We start from the raw sequence: 24,982 nt of genomic DNA, 5'->3' as shown, positions 1-24,982 counted from the left end.
GTCCAGGTCTGGGAGGAGATCCCTCAGGAGACCATCCGCCACCTCATCAGGAGCATGCATGCCCAGGCGTTGTAGGGAGGTCATACAGGCACGTGGAGGCCACACACAATACTGAGCCTAATTTTGACTTGTTTTAAGGACATTACATCAAAGTTGGATCAGCCTGTAGTGTGGTTTTCCACTTTAATTTTGAGTGTGACTCCAAATCCAGACCTCCATGGGTTGATAAATTTGATTTCCATTGATCATTTTTGTGTGATTTTGTTGTCAGCACATTCAACTATGTAAATAAAAAAGTATTTAATAAGAATATTTCATTCATTCAGATCTAGGATGTGTTATTTTAGTGTTCCCTTTAATTTTTTGAGCAGTGTATTTTTTTGCTTACGGCATCTGGTATTCCCAGTCCGTCTCTGGTCCCGTTACTAACCAGACACGATCCTGAACAGGCGAGTTCAGGGTGGTACTACCACAAGCCATTTTTTTCCCTCCTTGAATTAGGTCACTTGGCTCATCTCTGCAACTCCTCATTGGGCTCGGGAGAGGCGAAGGTTGATTCATACATCCCCCGAAATATGACCTGCCTGGCCGCCTACTTCTTCTCACACTGCTCGCTAACAACCCGGATGTCAGCCACACCAATGTGTCAGAGGAAACACAGTTCGACTGACGACCGGAGTCAGCTTGAAGGCTCCCGGCTCTGTCACAAGAAGTTGCTAGAGCATGATGAGCCATGGAAAGCCCCACCAGCCAAATTATTGTCATGCCATGTTTCTATAGGAGTTGACTATATGGCACAATCTGATCGAAGACCACACTAACATTTGGCTGATTGTCAGAACAGAAAGAGTGAATCTTCAGTGTACTGGAGGACTATTCTAGAAATAATTGGCTTTGGTACATTGCTTTAGGTTGTGACACTCCAGTTAGTGTGAATCATTGAGGACATACAGTACCAGTCAAACGTTTGGACACACCGACTCATTCAAGGGTTTTTCTTTATTTTTTACATTGTAGAATAATAGTGAAGACATCAACACTATGAAATAACACATATGGAATCATGTAGTAACCAAAAAAGTGTTAAACAAATCCAAATATATTTTAGATTTGAGATTCTTCAAAGTAGCCACACTTTGTCTTGATGACAGCTTTGCACACTCTTGGCATTCTCTCAATCAGCTTCATGAGGAATGCATTTGAATTAACAGGTGTGCATTTTTTAAAGTTAATTTGTGGAATTTCTTCCTTCTTTGAGCCAATCGGTTGTGTTGTGACAAGGTAGGGGTGGGATATAGAACATAGCCCTATTTGGTAAAAGAGCAAGTCCATATTATGGCAGGAACAGCTCAAATAAGCAAAAAGATATGACAGTCCATCATTACTTTAAGACATGAAGGCCAATCAATGCTGAAAATTTCAAGAACTTTGAACGTTTCTTCAAGTGCAGTCGCAAAAAACATCAAGCGCTTTGATTAAACTGTCTCTCATGGAAAGGAAGACCCAGAGTTACCTCTGCTGCAGAGGATGAGTTCATTAGTTACCAGCCTCAGAAATTACAGCCCAAATAAATTCTTCAGAGAGTTCAAGTAAAACAGACACATCTCAACATCAACTGTTCGGAGCAGACTGTGTGAATCACACCAATAAGAAGAGACTTGCTTAGGCCTATAAACATGAGCAATGGACATTAGACAGGTGGAAATCTGTCCTTTCGTCTGATGAATCATGTGTTTGTGAGACGCAGAGTAAGTGAACGGATGATCTCCACATGTCTGGTTCCGAACGAGACGCATGGAGAATGAGGTTGTGATGATGTGGGGGTGTTTTACTGCTGACACAGTCAGTGATTTATTTAGAATTCAAGGCACACTAGCATGGCTACCACAGCATTATGCAGTGATGCGCCATCCCATTGTGTTTGCGCATAGTGGGACTATCATTTGTTTTTCAACAGGACACTGACCCAACACACCTCCAGGCCGTGTAAGGGCTATTTGACCAAGAAGGAGAATGATGGGGTGCTGCATCAGATGACCTGGCCTCCACAATCCCCCGACCTCAACCCAATTGAGATGGTTTGGGATGAGTTGGACAGCAGAGTGAAGGAAAAGCAGCCAACAAGTGCTCAGCATATGTGGGACCTCCTTCAAGACTGTTTGAAAAGCATTTTCAAACAGTCTTGAAGGAGGTCCCACATATGCTGAAGCTGGTTGAGAGAATGCCATCAAGGCAAAGGTTGGCTACTTTGAAAAATCTCAAACAAATTATTATTATGTTATTTCATAGTTTTGATGTCTTCACTATTATTATACAATGTAGAAAATAGTAAAAATAAAGAAATACCCTTGAATGAGTCAGTGAATGAGTCGGTACTGTATGCACTAGTAAAGTAAACTATCAAACATGTTTACACTGACACCCCGTCTTGGGAAAAGGGTGCCATTTGTAACGCAGACCTAGCATTGGAAGATGATCAACTATTGTCCCTCCTGTGCAGAGTGAACCTTGCATTGGCCTACACTGAGCTGACAGAGGAGCTGGTGTTGAATGCTGCACTGTACCCAATGAACAGCATTCTCACATACTGTAGGTGTTCTCTTGCTTGTCCAGTTGCGTTACGGCCATGTCAATAGCAATGGAAATGGCATTTTCCGTGGATCTGTAGGAGCGGTAGGCAAATTGGAGTGGGTCCAGTGTTTCCGAAGAGGGGGATGACTGCGGTAGCTTTCCAATCCTTGGGGATCTCAGATGATATGAAAGAGAGGTTGAACAGGTTGGTAATAGGGGTTGCGACAATGGCGGCGGATAGTTTCAGAAATAGAGGGTCCAGATTGTCAAGACCAGCTGATTTGTACGGGTCCAGGTTTTGAAGCTCTTTCAGAACATCTGCTATCTGGATTTGGGTAAAGGAGAAGCTGGGGAGGCGTGGGCGAGTAGCTGCGGGGAGGGGGCGGAGCTGTTGGCCGAGGTAGGAGTGGCCAGGAGGAAGGCATGACCAGCCGTTGAGAAATAATTGTTGAAGTTATCGATTATCATGGATTTATCAGTGGTGACTGTGTTACCTAGCCTCAGTGCAGTGGGCAGCTGGGAGGAGGTGCTCTTGGTCTCCATGGACTTTACAGTGTTCCAGAACTTTTTGGAGTTAGAGCTACAGGATGCAAATTTCTGCTTGAAAAAGCTGGCCTTTGCTTTCCTGACTGACTGCGTGTATTGGTTCCTGACTTCCCTGAACAGTTGCATATCGCGGGGACTAGTCGACGCTATTGCAGTCCGCAGGATGTTTTTATGCTGGTCGAGGGCAGTCAGGTCTGGAGTGAACCAAGGGCTATATCTGTTCTTAGTTCTGCCTTTTTTGAACGGAGCATGCTTATATAAGATGGTGAGGAAGTTACTTTTAAAGAATGACCAAGCATCCTCAACTGACGGGATGAGGTCAATATCCTTCCAGGATACCCGGGCCAGGTCGATTAGAAAGGCCTGCTCGCAGAAGGGAGCGTTTGACAGTGATTAGGGGTGGTCGTTTGACTGCGGATCCGTAGCGGATGCAGGCAATGAGGCAGTGATCGCTGAGATCCTGATTGAAGACAGTGGAGGTGTATTTGGAGGGCCAGTTGGTCAGGATAACGTCTATGAGGGTGCCATTGTTTACAGATTTAGGGTTGTACCTGGTGGGTTCCTTGATGATTTGTGTGAGATTGAGGGCATCTAGCTTAGATTGTAGGACTGCCGGGGTGTTAAGCATATCCCAGTTTAGGTCACCTAACAGAACAAACTCTGAAGCTAGATGGGGTGGCGATCAATTCACAAATGTGTCCAGGGCACAGCTGGGAGCTGAGGGGTGTCGGTAGCAGGCGGCAACAGTGAGAGACTTATTTCTGGAGAGAGTAGTTTTTAAAATTAGTAGTTTGAACTGTTTGGGTATGGACCTGGAAAGTATGATATTACTTTGCAGGCTATCTCTGCAGTAGACTGCAACTCCGCCCCCTTTGGCAGTTCTATCTTGACGGAAAATGTTATAGTTTGGTATGGAAATCTCAGAATTTTTGGTGGCCTTCCTAAGCCAGGATTCAGACACGGCAAGGACATCAGGGTTGGCAGAGTGTGCTAAAGCAGTGAGTAAAACAAACTTAGGGAGGAGGCTTCTGATGTTGACATGCATGAAACCAAGGCTTTTTCGATCACAGAAGTCAACAAATGAGGGTGCCTGGGGACATGCAGGGCCTGGGTTTACCTCCACATTACCCGCGGAACAAAGGAGGAGTAGTATGAGAGTGCGGCTAAAGGCTATCAAAACTGGTTGCCTAGAGCGTTGGGGACAAAGAATAAAAGGAGCAGATTTCTGGGCATGGTAGAATATATTTAGGGCATAATGCATAGACAGGGGTATGGTGGGGTGCGGGTACAGCGGAGGTAAGCCCAGGCACTGGCTGATGATAAGAGAGGTTGTATCTCTGGACATGCTGGTTGTAATGGGTGAGGTCACCTCATGTGTGGGAGGTGGGACAAAGGAGGTATCAGAGGTATGAAGAGTGGAACTAGGGGGTCCATTGTAAACTAAAACAATGATAAACTAACCTGAACAACAGTATACAAGGCATATTGACATTTGAGAGAGACATACAGCGAGGCATAAAGTAATCGCAGGTGTTGATTGGGAGTGCTAGCTAAAAAAGCAGGTGAGACAACAACAGCTAATCAGCTAACACAACAACAGCAGGTAAAATGGCGATGACTAGGCAGAGAGGGTCGGATTAACTACACACAGAGCCTGAGTTCGCGGCTGGGGCCGACAGATAAAAAATAAATAAACAGAATGGAGAACCGTGATTAATAGACAGTCCAGCAGGCATCAGCTATGTGGCCAAGTGATCATAGTGTCCAGAGGGCAGCAGTAGATGGAACAGGGGAGACGCCACTACGCTAACACTCGGGCGACACGGCGTTTAAAGTTAGTAGCGTCTGCTCCGACGGAGGTTGGATGAAGGCACAGCGGATGGAGTATTCGTCGGCAGACCAGTCGTGGTGGTGCGGCGGGGCGCCGTGTCGACAGAGAATCCAAGCCAGATGGCGAAAGAGGTATTGTAGAATTTAGTTTGCTAGCCGGGAGATGCGCCTGGCTCACGGCTAACTGGTGATAGCTTTGTGGCAGTGGCGTTAGCCACTATAGCCAATCGGTAGCAGCGGTGAACCGGTGCCAGAGTATACAGCAAGGATCCGGTGGAGTATTGGGCTCTAGCCGTGTATGAGTGGGGTTCGGGTGAACAGCTGAGTAGGCCGGGAGGTTGGCCTCAGGGATAGCTTTGATACTGGGTGCCACGGTGTGTGCAAACTAGCTGTGAGCTAGCTAGCTGCAAGCTGTGATCAGAAGTAGTGGTCCAGGGATTACGGCAGGAATCCGGCGTTGTTGTGGAGAGATAGTCCGATACTGGTAGACTGGCGAGTATTATCCAGGCTAAAAACAGGGCTGGTATCTGTGCAGAAGGTAAAAGCCGCCAGCAGTGGCTAACAATGACTAATAAATAGCTTGTAGCTAATTAGCTGGTTAGCTTCTGGAGGTTCTAGAATGTGTTCTAAAGTAAAAAAAATAATAATAATAGCGATAAAGTATGTCATTGGGTGAGGCAGGTTACCGGAAGGTATAATCGAATTAAACATCGAAAGGAGATTGAAAATAAAGTTGAAATATAAATACGAAAAATACAAAAATACACGAGACACGAACAAAACACAACACGTCTTCACTGCTACGCCATCTTGGACAGGACAGTGACCCAACACACCTCCAGGCTGTGTAAGGGCTATTTTACCAAGAAGGAGAGTGATGGAGTGCTGCATCAGATGACCTGGCCTCCACAATCCCCTGATCTCAACCAAATTGAGATGGTTTGGGATGAGTCAGACAGCAGAGTGAAGGAAAAGCAGCCAACAATTGCTCAGCATATATGGGAACTTCTTCAAGACTGTTGGAAAAGCATTCCAGGTGAAGCTGGTTTAGAGAATGCCAAGAGTGTGCAAAGCTGTCATCAAAGCTAAAAAATCACAAATATAAAATATATGAGTAGTTGTCTTAAATCGTTTGACCGGTAGTGTAATTGTTGTGTTATTTGTTCACTCAGGTTCCCTTTATCTAATATTAGGTTTTGGAGAAGATCTGAAAACACTCAGTATTAAAAATATGCAAAAATAGAGAAAATCAGAAATGGGGCAAATACTTTTCAATGGCACTGTAGCTTGCACAAGCCTACAAAAAAACGTATGCCTGCTCTTTTCCCGCAATCCATCACGAGTATTTGGTGTGTCGTCATAGTGGTCTCTGACTTGTGGTCAGACTCCCTATAGGCGGAACAAACTTAAACTTGCCTTTTTTACATGTTGAATGTCAAAACATAGAAAGATGCCACAAAGTATGCTTTCTGAATTTAAAAGTAATCCTAGAAATAATCATCTAGTTTTTCAAAGTACCTGTAATTTGATTACAACATTTTTACTGGTAACGTAACAGATTACTGTTACAGTTTTTTTTGTAATCAGTTACAGGTATGTCACGTTCTGACCTCTATTTCTGTTGTTTTGTATTTATTTAGTATGGTCAGGGCGTGAGTTGGGTGGGCAGTCTATGTTTGTTTTTCTATGTTTTGGGGTATTTCTATGTTTTCGGCCTAGTATGGTTCTCAATCAGAGGCAGGTGTCATTAGTTGTCTCTGATTGAGAATCATACTTAGGTAGCCTGGGTTTCACTGTGTGTTGGTGGGTGATTGTTCCTGTCACTGTGTTTGTTGTCACAGGATAGGACTGTTTTGCGTTTTCACATTTCTTGTTTTTGTTAGTTTGTTCATGTGTAGTGATTTATTAAAACATGAATAACCACCACGCTGCGCTTTGGTCCGCTTCTCTTCCTCCTACAGACGAACGCCCTTACAGAATCACCCACCACAACAGGACCAAGCAGCGTGTCAACAGGCAGGAGCAGCAGGAGAAGCAACAGCGGCTGCAGGAGATACGTAGTAAGGAATTCTGGACATGGGAGGAAATCCTCGACGGGAGAGGACCCTGGGCTAAGCCAGGAGAATATTGCCGCCCCAAGGCCGAGCTGGAGGCAGCAAATGCAGAGAGGCGGCATTCTGAGAAGCAAGCACGGCGGCGCGGACGGAAGCCCGAGAGTCACCCCCAAACATTTCTTGGGGGGGGGGCACAGGGGGAGTGTGGCAGAGTCAGGAGTCAGACCTGAGCCAACTCCCCCCGTTTATCGTGAGGAGCCAAGGAGGAGCTCAGAACCAGAGCTGGTGTTGGAGGTGAGCGAAGCAGAGACTGTGAAGGAGTTAATGGGGAAATTGGAGGAGAGTGATATGAGGGACTTGCTGGTTTGGTGCATGAGGCACGACATTCGCCCGACGGAGCGTGTCAGGGATTTAATGGCACCGGGGTCAGCTCTCCATACTCATCCTGAGGTGCGTGCGAGGGGTCTGGTGAAGACTGTGCCAGCCTCACGCACCAGGCCTCCTGTGCATCTCCCTAGCCTTGCACGTCCTGTGCCATCTCAGCACTACAGTGCTCCTAGCAGTGCTAACTGTGGCGGGCGTGGTGCTGGTCAGGCACCGTGTTATGCAGTTGTGCGCACGGTGTCCCCAGTACGCGTGCTTAGCCCGGTGCGCTACATCCCAGCTCCCCACATCTGCCGGGCTAGGGTGAAGATCCAGCCAGGGCGGTTGGTGCCAGCCCTGCTCTCAAGATCTCCAGTACGCCTTCACGGCCCGGTCTATCCGTCACCACCTCCACGCACCAGCCCTCCGGTGGCAGCCCCCCGTACCAGGCTGTCTCTCCGGCCCATCCTTACAGGGGCTTCCTCCTCTCCAGCGCTGCCGGAGCCTCCCACCTGTCCGGCGCCGCTGCCGGAGCCTCTCGCCTGTCCGGCGCCGCTGCCGGAGCCTCCCGCCTGTCCGGCGCCTCTGCCGGAGCCTCCCGCCTGTCCGGCGCCGCTGCCGGAGCCTCCCGCCTGTCCGGCGCCGCTGCCGGAGCGTCCCGCCTGTCCGGCGCCTCTGCCGGAGCGTCCCGCCTGTCCGGCGCCTCTGCCGGAGCGTCCCGCCTGTCCGGCGCCTCTGCCGGAGCCTCCCGCCTGTCCGGCGCCGCTGCCGGAGCCTCCCGCCTGTCCGGCGCCGCTGCCGGAGCCTCCCGCCTGTCCGGCGCCGCTGCCGGAGCCTCCCGCCTGTCCGGCGCCGCTGCCGGAGTCTCCCGCCTCTCCGGCGCTACCAGGGCCTTCCTCTTCTCCAGCGTTGCCGGAGCTTCCCGTCTGCCCAGCGCCAGCTGAGCTTCCCGTCTGCCCAGCGCCAGCTGAGCTTCCCGTCTGCCCAGCGCCAGCTGAGCTTCCCGTCTGCCCAGCGCCAGCTGAGCTTCCCGTCTGCCCAGCGCCAGCTGAGCTTCCCGTCTGCCCAGCGCCAGCTGAGCTTCCCGTCTGCCCAGCGGCGCCAGCGCCGTCCGTCTGCCCAGCGCCGCCAACGCCGCCCGTCTGCCAGGAGCCGCCAACGCCGCCCGTCTGCCAGGAGCCGCCAACGCCGCCCGTCTGCCAGGAGCCGCCAACGCCGCCCGTCTGCCAGGAGCCGCCAGTGCCGCCCGTCTGCCAGGGGCCGCCAGTGCCGCCCGTCAGCCAGGGGCCGCCAGTGCCGCCCGTCAGCCAGGGGCCGCCAGTGCCGCCCGTCAGCCAGGGGCCGCCAGTGCCGCCCGTCAGCCAGGGGCCGCCAGTGCCGCCCGTCAGCCAGGTGCCGCCAGTCAGCCAGGGGCCGCCAGTCAGCCAGGGGCCGCCAGTGCCGCCAGTCAGCCAGGGGCCGCCAGTGCCGCCAGTCAGCCAGGGGCCGCCAGTGCCGCCAGTAAGCCAGGGGCCGCCAGTGCCGTCAGTCAGCCAGGGGCCGCCCGAGCAGCTGCCCCTCTGTCCAGAGCAGCTGTCGCCCCTCTGTCCCAAGCTGCTGCTGCCCCTCTGTCCCGAGCAGCTGCCGCCCCTCTGTCCCGAGCTGCTATCGCCCCTCTGTCCCGAGCTGCTATCGCCCCTCTGTCCCGAGCAGCTGCCCCTCTGTCCCGAGCAGTTGTCCCTCTGTCCCGAGCAGCTGCTTCACCTCTGTCCCGAGCTGCCCCTCTGTCCCGAGCAGCCCCTCTGTCCAGTGGGGTCATTGAGAGGGGTGGTCATGGTGAGTAAGCCAGGGAGGCGGACAATAAGGCGGACTAAGACAATGGTGAAGTGGGGTCCGCGTCCCGCGCCAGAGCCGCCACCGCGGACAGACGCCCACCCAGACCCTCCCCTATAGGTCAAGGTTTTGCGGCCGGAGTCCGCACCTTTGGGGGGGGGTACTGTCACGTTCTGACCTCTATTTCTGTTTTGTATTTATTTAGTATGGTCAGGGCGTGAGTTGGGTGGGCAGTCTATGTTTGTTTTTCTATGTTTTGGGGTATTTCTATGTTTTCGGCCTAGTATGGTTCTCAATCAGAGGCAGGTGTCATTAGTTGTCTCTGATTGAGAATCATACTTAGGTAGCCTGGGTTTCACTGTGTGTTGGTGGGTGATTGTTCCTGTCACTGTGTTTGTTGTCACAGGATAGGACTGTTTTGCGTTTTCACATTTCTTGTTTTTGTTAGTTTGTTCATGTGTAGTGATTTATTAAAACATGAATAACCACCACGCTGCGCTTTGGTCCGCTTCTCTTCCTCCTATAGACGAACGCCCTTACAAGGTAACGGATTACACGTCATCTGTTTCTCCCCAACCCTGTGGATAGGAAGCGCTGGGACAGGTCGTCTGGATACTGGACAGCCAATAAATTGGCAGATGCAAACAGAATATAATTTATAGCGGACAACAGTTCTTGAGGGCTCAAACAAAAAAAAGTGGTTTGAGTTGTGTGGTTGCAATATCAACTGTCCCTTATCTCTGGTATATCTTGCCATGCATCATTCAAGACTACATTTCAATTATGGGCAGAGCAATGGGCATATAATGCAAAATGTCTCAGGAAAGACTGTCTGGGTTGTCAATACTCGGTAAAGAAAACAATTGGGCCCGCAACCTGGCCCTACAGCCCTTGGTGAAAACATTTACACACAAAAATGCAAGATGACGCAGTCGCATACTGTAGCTACTATAGGCCTCTATGTTTAAAAAAAAGCCCAGACACAGAGGATTTTTTTCTAAGAGAAAGAGAGAGAGAGAGAGAGAAGCAGAAAGAGGACTTGAGAAGACAGGGGAGGCTCTCAAATTTGATTTAACTGAATGTACCTTAATTGCAGCCCATTTGTTTAGGCTATTAGCCAGACAAAACCTCCTGAGGTTCAACAATAATGGTAAAAATTTTCCAAAGCCAACTACTTTTTTCCTCATTGTTAGGCTATTTGATGTGTAATTTTTATAACAAGTTTCTAAATAGCAGCTAAACACTGTATACAGCTTAAGATAGTAGGCTCGACTGCATAATGAAACAATCCAAGGTAAGCTCGTGTTTTGAGGGTGGACTGATTGCATTATTAGACTGGTTTAACACACAACAACTTTCTATCCAAGCTGGGAGAGAGCGTGAGGATGGCTCATGTCATGCAGGTTCAAGTAGGCTGCACAGGGCAGTTGTTTATTCAACAAATATCTATTGGTTGCTGATTAGTATGGTGATTAGTATGCGATTGTATCGAACCACCCAGCATGGCAGCCTTGCAACACCGTGTATAACTTTGTGAAATGTCAGGCTTAACATGTGAAAATTACAACCAAATAGGCGTACAAATAAAGATGTATTCATTAGCTAAAGCAAAGCTATAGGCAACATGCTCTGGCACCACAGAAAGCCTATCATTGCTTTGCATATACACGTTGCAATTTCAGCACCATGGACAGCAATCGGTAGTCAATTCTTTGTGAGTGGCTGTCTGGATGACTCATTAGATTTAGGGGGGGGGGGGGGGGGGGGGGCTCTGACCTTGTGGGAGGTGTCCAGAGAAACTGCGTTAAGCCAGTGGCAGGAAGGTGTGAACACACATTAACACCACAAACATACGCCGGCAAGCAGGCAGGCACACACACACACACACCAATCCAAGGCAATCCAATAAACATGCAAATGTACAAGACACACATGGTTGGACACACATTCATACCACTGAAAGTAAACATGCCGGTGAAAACCTGATTTCTTATTCACCCTGAAGATGAAAGCGACATGAGAACGGAGAGGAGCAGCCACACAAATAATATCCATGGCACCTTAATAAGTCATAACTCTACATCCCTTCACAATACAACGTAGGGATGCGAGTAGATAGATATGGCCTGAAGCATACAGCAGGCCTATATCACCATCTCCACTCTGAGGTAAACACATAACAAGAGCCAGTCACTCAGATGCCGAAGGGAATGGGGCTAGTAGTGGAAACAGTTCAAATGGGAACAATCATCTCTTCACAGAGAAATGAGGATGTGCCTTTGGATGCTGTAAACCTGGAGTAGACATATCCAAATATGACAAATACATGTAACTGACAAATGCTTTGTGGGCAACAAAAAAACGACTTGATGCTGCTATAATGCATTATAACACTTTCCATAAGAAAAGCCTTATAAAAATCGGTATATACTGTGAGTTAAAACATGCAGGCCTTACCTCTGCGACAGGCACTCCCTCTGGTGGACGGCAGTGCAGCACAATCATGCCTTTAATGGGCACCTCCCTCCCCTGGGGGTCCTGCTCAAAGTTCTTCCTCAGGTCTGGGAGAGAGGAGGGATACAGGGAGACAGGATTAGGGCTGTTGCGGTGACCGTATTACCGCCACACTGGCAGTGATGAGTCATGACCGCAGTAAAATTCCATGTGACCGTTGAGTCACGATAATCTCCTTTTATGCTCTCTGGACATGCTTTGGTAGTACCCAATTTGCTAACTACCATCGGGTCCTAATGACCTGGCACTCAGGGCTCTATTGTCCCTCTAACCACTCTGAGGTCAATGCAAATACAATAGAAAATCACATCAAACACTTATCCTCAAAACAGTAGTCCTACAGTACTTTTAAAACTCGCCTCACTGTGTCACGGATCCCTCTGGAACATTCATTATGCACACCTGGCCCCTATTCCCAGTGATTAGTAATGGTATAAGTGTGCCCTTGGTTTACGAGAGTCCTGTCGATTATGGTTACAATGTCCGTTGGTGCGTGTGAGTACTTGTGCTGTGTGTTTTGGCTTTCGTGTCATTGTGGATTGCGCAGATGATTACAGGTCTCACTGTGCGTGTGTGTTATTTCTTCGAGGTACTCCTCACTCTTTTGTTTGGGTTTCAACCCTGTGTTTTATATCGTGTTTGTTTGGTCTTCGTCCCCGTGCCTTTACACGGCACACCGTAATTTGGGTGTAATAAAAAGGTAACGATTCATTAAAAACAGCCATACGCATATTAGTGCTTATGCACATGCATAGATTCATGAGCTCCAGCCGAATGGAAAAACCTTAAAATGATGATTGTGCCATTTTACAATACACAAAACAAGAGTGATTTAAAATGTCTTTGGCACATAATTGGTCTAGCCTATACTCCAAAATCAAACAAATTTGAGTAATTGCCTTTGAGTGTGGACTGTGTTATTATGCATACTGGATGGACTGGTTACCTTATGCTAGTCTGTGAGAGAAAGTATAGCCCTAGGCGATGCGGTTGGTTCATTGATTGTGCAGGGCAGCATACAGTATTTCTATTACATTTTCAATAGGGAATTTTTTAAATGTTAATAATTGATTGGTTGACACATTACCTTTAGCTATTCAGAATATCTCACCACCATTTCCTCCTAACATGTTTTCACAACAAAACATATATCACGAAACTGTTGACAGCCAATCTGCATGAAAGGAATAAAGGAGAGAGAGGAGGAGATGGAAACGCATGGTGATGAGATATTCTGTATAGATACTACCTATTACTTGGCTATTTAAAATCAAATAGAAATTCACAAATTCTCTCTTTCTCCCACACTCACTTTCTCTCTCTCTTTCATCTTCCCCCACTCACGTCTCCCCGCCCCCCCTGTTGGTATGGTTCTGCTACTCACAGGCGATGCGTACAGTGGCTTTGCGGCTCTTGGAGGTGCCCAGGTGGCTCCAGGCCACACACAGACACCAGTAGTCCTCAGGGCCATGGAAGTCCTCCACCTGCTGACGGGACACGTTGATCATCACTTCCCGGATCTTCAGCCCTGCAGGAACACACAGATTATAATCTCAGATTACCAACACAGTTTACCATCACAGATTACATAATCCGAATATATCCCAGATGATCAGAAACTTGAATCGCTAAAATTATCAAAACTGATTATCACACAACGTAATCAGAAGACTTGGTGAGACGTAAAATACTAAATATCCAGGCGAGAAGAGATTAAATATCCAGGCGATAAGAGATTATCAGTCCCAAACAGATGAAGAGGTGTGCAGAGAGATGAGTGTCTGTCATATTATTATCCACAGATGATTACTCTGAAGCCTGACAAATCTATATAAAGACATTTTCTTATTATCATCATTTTGACTATCACTCAGATACAGTGTCTTGCAAAAGTATTCATCCCCCTTGGCGTTTTTCCTATTTTGTTGCATTACAACCTGTAATTTAATGGATTTTTATTAGGATTTCATGTAATGGGCATACACAAAATAGTCCAAATTGGTGAAGTGAAATGGAAAAAATTACTTGTTTAAAAAAATAAAAAAATTGAGTGGTGCGTGCACATGTATATGTGCATATGTATTCACCACCTTTGCTATGAAGCCCCTAAATATGATCTGGTGCAACCAATTACCTTCAGTAGTCACATAATTAGTTAAATAAAGTCCATCTGTGTGCAATCTGTGTCACATGATCTGTCACATGATCTCAGTATATACAGTGGGGCAAAAAAAAAGTATTTAGTCAGCCACCAATTGTGCAAGTTCTTAAAAAGATGAGAGAGGCCTGCAATTTTCATCATAGGTACACTTCAACTATGACAGACAAAATGAGAAATAAAAATCCAGAGAAACACATTGTAGGATTTTTAATGAATTTATTTGCAAATTATGGTGGAAAAATAATAATCAAATGACACAACCCCCCCAAAATCCATTTTAATTCCAGGTTGTAAGGCAACAAAATAGGAACAATGCCAATAGGGTGAATACTTTCACAAACCACTGTAATCTATTTCAGACTGGCAATAGGGAGGACATATGATGATGCCAATGAGATAGGGATTGTTTTTGACCCTCTTTTGATTACTCAGTTCTACTAATGCCTTAATACATCTCTGCAGATTATCAAGAGACTAAATGGGAGGAAATGGTTTCAAATGGATATGGTATATTGGACGTCTGCCACCTGCATTGTATCCTCACATTATTTCTATGGATACAGTACATTAGAAAAAATGGTTCCAAAACGGTTATTCACAACAAGGTGCGTTGTGATTCGTCAACACCCCGGTATTGAAAAGACTCAATCTCAATCATATTATGTAAAACGCATCATCATGATGATGTGGCAAGTTACAATTTGCTTTTTGAAAGTTATGTATCTTTTCTCTGACATGCAATCATGCATTTTGAGACTGTATCAACATTGGACTAATACAAATAATTCCTAAATATTTTTTTTTTAGTGGATTATCCTTTTAACTTGATGTACAGAAACCATAGTGTGTGTACGATTTGCTCTGAACCTCAATTTATTTATGCATATCTCAAGCTGTGATTCAATCCATAATCATGAACAAATATGTGGTTGGTACGGAATTGGTTGTTTTATTTTGTAAGTCTCTCCAACAGCGACAAGACTGTACGTATACAAAAAACTATATGAGACCATATTGGAACATTAATGCATAATAGGGAAGCTCTGCTGGATATCATAGAAAGAACAGTTTTCAAAACTATTTCAGGGCCGCTCTCCAAAGGGGAAAGCAGCTCTGTCTATGATAACTTTATTCTCCCTGCCTGCTATATAAAGCTAATTTCACAGACTGTTCCAAACTTGCCCATCACGGTTGGGGGTTAGTGAGAGAGTGTGTTTGTGTGTCTGTACACGTGACGTGTGTGTGTTTTCGGCTCCAAGAGTCCTCTCAGCGGGCCACTCCCAGCATGCATTTTGTATTTGTATTTATTATGGATCCCCATTAGCTGCTGCCAAGGCAGGAGCTACTCTTCCTGGGGTACAGCAAAATGAAGGCAGTAATACAATTTTAAAAACATTACAATATATTCACAACAGATTTCACAACACATTAAGTGTGTGCCTTCAGGCCACTACTCTACTATCACATATCTACAACACAAAATCAATATGTACGTGTGCGTATGTTATTGTGTGTGTGTATGCATGTGTCTGTGCCTGTGTCTCTTCACGGTCCCTGCTGTTCCATAACGTCTATTTTTATCAGTTTTTTTTAAATGAAATTTTACTGCTTGCATGAGTTACTTGATGTGGAATAGAGTTCCATGTAGTCATGGCTCTATGTTGTACTGTGCGCCTTACATAGTCTGTTCTGGACTTGGGAACTGTGACATGTCTTGTGGGGTATGCATGGGTGTCCGAGCTGTTTGCCAGTAGTTCAAACAGACAGCTCGGTGCACTTTCACAAATACCAGTAGTGATGAAGTCAATCTCTCCTCCACTTTGAGCCAGGAGATTGACATGCATATTATTAATATTAGCTCTCTGTGTACATCCAAGGGCCAGCCGTGCTGTCCTGTTCTGAGCCAATTGCAATTTTCCTAAGTCCCCCCTTCTGGCACCTGACCACATGACTGAACAGTAGCCCAGGTGCGACAAAACTAGGGCCTGTAGGACCTGCCTTGTTTATAGTGCTGTCAAGAAGGCAGAGCAGCGCATTATTATGGACAGACTTTTCCCCATTTTAGCTAGTGTTGTAGTCACCATAACTTGCTCAATTTCCACATTATTCAGTACAATATTTAGTTGAGGTTTAGGGTTTAGTGAACAATTTTTCCCAAATACAATGCTTTTAGTTTTTGAAATATTTAGCACCAACTTCTTCCTTGCCACCCATTCTGAAACTAACTGCAGCTCTTTGTTAAGTGTTGCAGTCATTTCAATCGCTGTAGTATTCAAAGCCAGTGACATGTCGTTAGTAAAAATTGAAAAAAGTAAGGGGCCTAGACAGCTGCCCTAGGGAATTCCTGATTCTACCTGGATTATGTTGGAAAGGCTTCCATTAAAGAACAACCTCTGTGTTCTGTTAGACAGGTAGCTCTTTATCCACAATATGCATCAGACAGGACCATCAGACAGACAGACAGACAGACAGACAGGACCACAAATGGGTTGAGACAAAATTGAAACTTGCTGTCAGTTGTAGGTCATACCTGTTTGATAGAGATGTGTTTGGGGAGATATTTATTGAGACAGATAAACAGAAATATGGAAGTCATAAGACAAGGGTACACAGAGTGCTGCAATCCTGCAGATTTTCATCCTTGACACTGATTTCTACTAGTTAAAGCAGGTGTGTCCACACTACAGCCGTTCAGAAGCATCAAGTACCAAGGAGAGACGAAAACCAACACAACTGTGGAACCTAAGGGCCTGTGTTGTACACACCTGTCATAAGATAAGCTGAATAGCCCAGGGGAGCACCATCACCAGAAAAATTACTGTTATAAAGTACAACATTAAAACGGTAGATCCTTTTCAAGTGCATTTGACATTCGTTAGTCTTGAGATTTCAGTTTGAGCCCCCTCTTGGGTTCATATTAAGGCCTGTGTCTGTCTGTCTGTCTGTCTGTCTGTCTGTCTGTCTGTCTGTCTGTCTAAAAGCTTCATACTGATGCCATTGATTCTGTAATCTCTAGTTTAAGTGCTTACTGACAAGCGACTTAGTTTATGATTTAAATACAATAAGACGTCTAAAGGGGGATTTGGGTTCAGCTATCTTTTAAATCACAATGACTCCCTGTCCATTGGGAGAAGTGCTTCATCTTTATTCACTATGAAGCAATGTAAGATATTGTAGAACTGCGAGTGAATGCTGACAAGGCCATAAAATTGTGTGGTTAGGCACTCTGTTTTAGTTAATTTACTTTACCTATGTTTTATCCTGTGTCCCAAAACGGCACCCTATTCCCAACATTGCATTACTTTTGACCGGGGCTCATAGGGCTATAAAGGGAATAAGGTGCCATTTGGGATGCAGATTTAGTCATCACGACGCGATTATCATCTTTAATATGCTTTTTGAATTCTGCTTTATTCCACAGAATAATAGTCAGAACATTCAGAAGTCCACTGTGCGCAGTAGTTTTTCTTTCAAAAAGTATCCGGACGCACTCTGTGCACTGGTGCTGTGGAGACACATTAAACGTCTGCATGTGCCACAACTAAGGGGCACATCCATGTTTCTCAGAGAAAATCGATTCTCTCTCAATAGAGAAAAATACAAGCAAAATGCGGTTTGGGTAGATTTCGAACAGCAACATAGATCGTCATTTCTGCAAAGGGGCATAAAGGAGCAATGTGTGTGTGTGTGTGTGTGTGTGCTGTGCTGTGTGTTTGTCTGTCTGTCGGCCTGTATGTGTATGTGTGTGTGAGTGTGCATCCAAGAATGAATTTGTGGCCCAAACAAGGAAATCCATGACTAATGGTATCAAATAATCCTCCCAAACTAATGTCTTATTGAGTGAGTGCCAGTGTGAGGGGCTGGCTGAAGGGGGAGATGGAGTAAGAGAAAATCAGGAAGTCACACTCTCTCCAAGAATCCTCCACACTGTGTGCAGATCAAAAAGCTTAGGCGCAGTATCAGTGACCTGGTATTCCACTATTTAACCGTTTTCCCCTCATTTGCTTTCTTTGTGTGCTTCTAAATGGATTTAGTGTGTGTGTGTGTCAATCCCAGTACATCTCCATTCCTGTCTTACCTCCCCTCTTTCTGTACATCTCCATCCCTCTCTCCCCTATTTTCTATCTTTCCTCTCTTCCTGTACCTCTTTGCCCATGTCTCTCCCTCTCTTTCCTTGTGGCTCGGGTCTTTCCCTGTGGCTCAGGTCTTTCCTTGTGGCTCATGACTTTCCTTGTGGCTCATGACTTTCCTTGTGTCTCAGGTCTTTCCTTGTGTCTCAGGTCTTTCCCTGTGGCTCAGGTCTTTCCCTGTGGCTCAGGTCTTTCCCTGTGGCTCAGGTCTTTCCCTGTGGCTCAGGTCTTTCCCTGTGGCTCATGACTTTTCTTGTGTCTTAGGTCTTGCCAATGGCTCTTGACAGAGTGCCATGACGCCTTGACAACAGACCCTGAGGAGGAGTAGAGCATCCCTTGTTCTCTTTCCTCCACCCTTGTTCTCTCTCCATGTCTTTTCTTTTCCCTTTACCCTCTCCTTCTAAAGGTGGCATGGATAATGCTGCTCTTTTCCCCTCCCTCTCTCCTCCCCTTCTCCTTCTTTCCCTTCTCCCCCGCTCTCCCTGCACCCCTCTGTCACATGGAATGACACTGGAGAGATGAAGCAGTAAAACATTTAATAAATAACGGACATGGAACGAGACAGGAACAGCGTCAACAAACAGGTAGCACAAACAAAAGACAATTCATGCAGCAGCCGGGAACAGAGCAAGGGAACTGATAAATATAGGGGAGGAAATAAACAGATAATGAGTGAGTACAGGTGAGTCCAATATCGTTGATCCACGTGACGAGGGAAGGCAGGTGTCCGTAATGTATGGAAGGAGTGCATGATGCAGGGCAGCCTGGCGCCCTCACATGCCGGGGGGGGGAGGGCGGGAGCAGACGTGACACAACACCCTCATTCTACCACTCCCCATTCCCTCCATCCTCCTCTCTTCCCTACATCCCTCTCCCCGGCAGTGATCCTGTGCTGTGAGCTCTCTCTGGTTCTCTGTGCCATTGTCTGGATTCTGGCTGGGTCTGTGGAGAGGCACCGCGTGGAGTAGCCCTGCGCCAGCTACACGTGCCTCCTGATCCACCCAGCACAGCTTGGCAGAACACCGTGTGTATTTTGTGTGTGCGTATGTGATTGTGAGAGTATGTGTGCGTGTGTGTGTGTGTGTGTGTGTGTGTGCGTGTGCATGTGCGTGTGCGTGCGCGTGCGTGTATGTGTGGTTTAGTGTTTGTGTGTGTGAGTGCTCCGCTCGGCCCTGGATGTCTCTGTCATACTTAGCATCATGACCAAATGCTATTTCTTCCTAGACACTAGAGATGCTCACGAGGCAGACGCGCACATGGACGTAGACACAGGCGAGGCTTGTTGTCAACGTGGCGTGGTTAGGGGTCGCTGCGACTGGCGGGTAGCTTCAGGGGGAGCGTATGACTAATTTGCTGTTTCTGAACGCTGCTTCAGGGAAACGTTTGTGCGATGTGACATTGGGGGGGATGGTGGTTGGCTGGCTGAGGGCCAGACACGAGATGAACCCTAGCAGACAAGTGGAACATTGGAACATGCTCCCAGCAACATCTTCAGTCTGATCCCAGCTGTGTGTCACACTTCATCCCAGAACCAAAGGGACGCATGCATTAAGGCATGATAATTCAGCCATTTAAAACGCTGGAAGTCACGTGTGTTCATGGCGTCTCCACATTGTCTGATTAACCCACATGTAAATAAGCTTGTGAGTAGTAGTCATACCCCTGTAGGTCAAATACCCTTTTATAAGAAATCTACTAACTTGACATATGGAATTGTTTGGATATTAATAAAATGGACCATCTAGCTATTTGATGTTGTATTTTAGGACCCCTGTACAGATGACATATCTTAATTTGATCATTCTGTTGTTGTAGGAATTTTTCCTGCTATGCATTTGAGGTTTTAAAAGGCTTCTAAAATGTGTAATTTCCACTTTAAAATTATCAGACATGATTTGTCCTAACGAAAAATGTATTAACAAAAATGTCCATTAATTATAATCCACATAACAATTCACATTTCCTGTTGCTGCAGGATTTTTTTCCTGCTTTCCTCACTCAAATTAAGATATGGCATCTGTAGTTAGAAAACAATACGTACAAATTACGTCTTGCTCCTTTCTCGTTTACTTGTCAATTATATTTTTCTGTCTCTCTGTCTCCATAGTGGAGTATTACTTCTGCTACTGTGTCTGTATCTCTGTATCTCTGTATCCATATCTCTCATCTTCTCTCTCTCTGCTCCTCTTGATGACTGAGTATTCATCCTCTGCCTCTCTCTCTCTCTCTCTCTGAGCCCCTGCCTGGTGGGAGGTAGATGATGTCTCTGCAGGTCGACTGTGATCCTCATACAAAATGATGGACCTCCTCAGAAACAGAGCCATCTATCCCTTCCTCTCTCCTCCTGCCTCTCTCTCCCCCCTCTCCTCCTCAAATATCTCTTCAACAAAGACTTTGGGGGAACTGATGGCCTCTCCTCTTGTCCTCTGCTTCCCCTCCCTCCTTCTTTTCTTCCCTCCTCTCCCTCTTTGACTATCACTGCCATCTTTCCATCATAGGGAGCAGTGGAACGGATATTCTATCCTTCCCCCTCTCTCTCAATTTTCCATCTCTCTTTATCTCGACATCTTCATCTGGGTATCAACTGTCTCCCAGTCAAAGATACCGTCAGGGACAAATAACCTCCCTTCTCCTTTCCTTCCTCTCCTTTCATTCTTTCTCTCCATGTCTCTCAACCTACTCAACCATTTCTCCACTCCAATACCAATGTATATCTGGGACCATGGCCTGCAATACACCTGTCTCCATTCCCACATGCAAAGACCCAATTCCAAACCAATGCCTGTCTCCTCTCCATAGGCCCCTTACCCTTTCCTTGCAGATAGATAGATAAGATAGATATCAGCAACATGGTCACTCGTCCTCTTTGTTGACTGCCATTCTTTCAAGTCCCTCCTTATCCAGACATGGGTTTGGAATCAGGCCTAAGAGCTGCACTTTTGGGTTTATTCCTAATGCTTTATGGACCCAATTCTGCTACCTCATCTGAGTACCTTATAATATTTCCAAATCCAGTAGGAGTGATCCTCTATAATACTGTACCTGAACAGAACTGATACCATTCCTAAAACCTCCCGGGTTAAGTTTATCAGCGTCATAGCATTCTGCTATGGAAGCTCAATCTGGTAAGCAACGATTACACAAGCAATCCTACCAACTTTGCGTCTAAGACTGTTCTGATCTGCAACATCAAAAGACTGAGGGAAACTTGTAGAGGGATAAATGAATGAGAGGAGGAGAAATGTGCTGCCACATGAACATCCTCAGAACTGTAACTTTCATGTTGTTGCTGCGGCATTCTGCTCTTTGCACCTTGTTCTTTTCAATAGCCTGTAAACTGAGCTTGAAGTATGTTGTGCTCTCAGTGCATGAAAGCTTAGGGAATATAGAGAAACATGGGATTTCTGGAGAAACATGGAAACAAAGATTTTCGAACACGGAAGTGGAGATTGAACATGGAAGGTACAGCAGAGGAGAGATTGGAACACGGAAGGGGAATGTTCATCTTGGCGATGTTCCATAATCCTTTAATCAGTGGCCCGCTATTATCTCCCTGTGTGAGTCCCTAGATATTTTCTCAGGCACACGTGTGGCGTACACAGGCAGGCATAAACCCTCTCACACACACATACACTCCTCCCCTCCCCCCACAGACACAATGAAACATTAACCCCACGCCGCAGACAGAGTTGACAGTGGGTTCAGATTGCAGTCAGACTTGTTCCCTGCGGAGAAGACTTTCACTTTGCTTTTAGGGGAAGTGTTGCAGCGCGACTGTCAACCTCCATCAGACTCACGCTTCATGTTTTCTGTGGCCTGTTTACCTATAAGGTAGAACTGCACGCAGCATCAGGGCCTAGCCTTGATACTAATCACGCTAGGCATTGTGTTTTTGTTAGCGACAACACAACATCACAGCATCTGCAGCAGGTTAAAAACATTCATACAAAGGGGAAATAAGATGCCACCTACATGCTATTATACACATAACCATGCATAGACTCGCATACACACACACACACATACGTGTACACACACACACGTGTACACACAGGCACACACGTACAAACAGGCACACACGTACACACAGGCACACACGTACACACAGGCACACACGTACACACAGGGACACGCACACACAGGTACACTGCACTGTTGGTTAAGGGCTTGTAAGTAAGCATTTCACGGTAAGGTCTACCTGTTGTTTTTGGGGCATGTGACAAATAAAGTTTGATTTGATTTGACACACATGCACACACACTTCAATTATGTGATCTGTTGGGAATGAACACTCACTGCACTTATCTTTACTGAATATTCATGTCTATTGGTTGGTTTGAACTATTGTGACTATTGTAGCTGGAAACAACAGATTTTTTATGGAATATCTACAGAGGCGCATTATCTGCAACCATCGCTCCTGTGTTCCAATGGCACATTGTGTTAGCTAATCCAAGTTCATCATTTTAAAGGCTAATTGATCATTAGAAAACCCTTTTGCAATTATGTTAGCACAGCTAAAAACTGTTGTCCTGATTAAAGAAGCAGTAAAACTGGCCTTCTTTAGACTAGAGTATCTGGAGCATCAGCATTTGTGGGTTTGATTACAGGCTCAAAATGTCCAGAAACAAAGAACTTTCTTCTGAAACTCGTCAATCTAGTCTTGTTCTGAGAAATGAAGGCTATTCCATGCGAGAAATTGCCAAGAAAATTAAGATCTTGTACAACGCGGTGTACTCCCTTTGCAGAACAGATAAGAGTAGCATTCCTGCAATGTTGTTCTGTTGAAATGTTATTTGAGCTCTGAGAAATTAAGCTAATTGATCAAATCAAATCAAATCACTTTATATGTACATACTGTATTCTCAACATAACTCATCCTATATAACTACCTCTGCACATACTGTACCTTGGTCCTACTTAAATATTGTCCATACACACCAAGTATTTCTATTCTGGACTCTGACATTGCTTGTTGTGATATTGCTTGTTCTGATATTAATGAATTTCTTGTTTATTTTTTATATTTTTATTTTTCTGTCTACACTTTCACAGTGCGTTGTATGCAAATATCCGCTCAGACACATCCAAGTGTTTACAGTCCCATGTTTCTGTCAACCAGGCCTCCAGACCCTCACACTCAGCTCTGTCTATTAACCAAGCCTCTGATGCAGCCAGCCAGGCTGCTGTTTTATTGCCCTCTGCATGGCACAGGTGGACTGTTAAGGTTCACACACACACACACAGGCGCAGGTAGGTACGCATACATGCGCGCGCACACGCAAGCACAGCCACACAAGCACACATCAGACATATGAACCCTGATAAGGAGCCAGATGGGGAGGTAACTCGGCAAAAGCAGACACCAGGCAATAAAGAGACGGCAGGAGCTCGATTGTAACTGTGTGGAAGATAATGTCCTGTGTTGATTCACTGATTGTGTGTGTGTGTGTGTGCGTGTGTATTTAAAGTGAAGAATCAACGTGACCTTCATTTGTGTGTATTTGTGTGTGTGTGTGCGTGCGTGCGTGTGTGTGTGTGTGTGACTGGCATCTAGAAGTGAGAACACAGATGAAGGAGAGATCTGACTCTGTCTAATGACAAAGTATTTAACGCTGAACAACGCTGTTACTTTGCCGTTGATTTTGAACATTTTACCACTGTAAGTCTATTGTCCGTCACAGCTTAATGAGGACGTTGGAAAATAATAAGATAATTCAATGTCACAGTGGGGAGTAGCATAGAGCTAAAGTTTTGAGAGTCTGCTGAGATAGAGACTGAGAGAGAAGGAGGGAGAGAGAGAGAAAGAAAGAGAGAAAGTACAGGAGTGACAGCCCAGGGGTTTTCTCTAGTTCTCCGCAAGTTGAATAAAAACACAATATTCTGTATTTGTTCAAGTTGCATCAGAAAAAGACAATCCTCTCCACAGTCAAGAGATCAAAGTCAAATCTCTCAATGATGTCATATTAGTTTGGATCAAGTGTGAGATGTACGCTAACGTGGCAAGGCAACAGTATTTGACGAGTTGGACCTAGTCTTGGGCACAGTCAATAGGTTTCCTTTAAACCTCCAATGGCCTTCACATTTTACGTTATGAGCACCATTTTATCACTCCAAATGAATTGAGAGCCTATGGGGCGATTGGAAGTTTTGTATAATGTATGTGTGTATATGCGTGTGCATGTAAGTACATGAGCATGTGTGTGTACATCCATAAAAGTGTGTATATCTGTGCATGCAGGTTTTTGTGAGTGCATTTGTGTGTGAGCCTGCATTAGCACGTGAGTGTGTGTCTCTATGTTCCACGTCAGTGTGTGTCTCACCTGTGCCCTGGTCGGTGTGTTCCTGAGACTGGTGCTGGCTCTGGTGGACCCACTCCCCATTGCACTTGAAGAAGATCTGCAGGGCGGGGCGAGCCCGGCATTTGAGCTTGATGGGGTTGCTCTTGATGATGTAGGCATCATCGGGCTCCTGCAGGAAGTGGGGGAGGGTCCCTGATGTGCCATGCTGCAGAGCATCACTCCTGGAACCTGGGGACAAAGAACATAACATTAAACAGAGTAGAGCACAGTAGAATAAAGTCGAATGACTGAATGGCCAAGCTGCAGAGCATCACTCCTGGAACCTGGGGAGACACAGGGATCGGGACAATGTTTGAGGAGAGTAAGAGTATTAAAAAACATGTATATTTTTTATTTTATTTAACTAGGCAGGACAGTTAAGAACAAACTCATATTTACAATGATGGCCTACTGGGGAATTGTGGGTTAACTGCCTTGTTCAGGGGCAGAACAACAGATTTTTACCTTGTCAGCTCGGGGACTCAAACCAGAAACATTTTGGTTACTAGCCCAATGCTCTAACCACTAGGCTACCTGCCGCCTGCCGTAGAGCAGAGTAGAGTAAGGTAAAGTAGAGTAGAATATCAGTAACATTCCACAAATATCGCTAATATCCCAACATCTCAAAAGTTCACCACAGGCAACTGAATTACTTAGAAA

General features: G+C 45.9%; 1 protein-coding gene across 4 annotated transcripts in view; it reads right to left on the bottom strand.

The window, feature by feature from the left end:
• Positions 1–24,982, bottom strand: part of LOC110509703 (netrin receptor UNC5D) — a 322,852-nt gene that overhangs the window by 75,137 nt on the left and 222,733 nt on the right. For all 4 annotated transcript variants that reach the window (XM_036967782.2, XM_036967783.2, XM_036967784.2 and 1 more), the window contains exons 2-4: positions 24,305–24,511; positions 13,075–13,218; positions 11,634–11,737 (exon numbers count right to left, since the gene is read on the bottom strand). In XM_036967782.2, the coding sequence (XP_036823677.1) occupies positions 11,634–11,737; positions 13,075–13,218; positions 24,305–24,511 (455 nt within the window). The remainder of the gene's footprint in view (positions 1–11,633; positions 11,738–13,074; positions 13,219–24,304; positions 24,512–24,982) is intronic.

The sequence above is a fragment of the Oncorhynchus mykiss genome, chromosome 29, assembly GCF_057628025.1.
Source record: "Oncorhynchus mykiss isolate SJ-2025 chromosome 29, ASM5762802v1, whole genome shotgun sequence".
NCBI lineage: Eukaryota > Metazoa > Chordata > Actinopteri > Salmoniformes > Salmonidae > Oncorhynchus > Oncorhynchus mykiss.
Note: the sequence above shows the minus strand (reverse complement) of the source record. Positions and strands in the feature narration are given on the sequence as shown.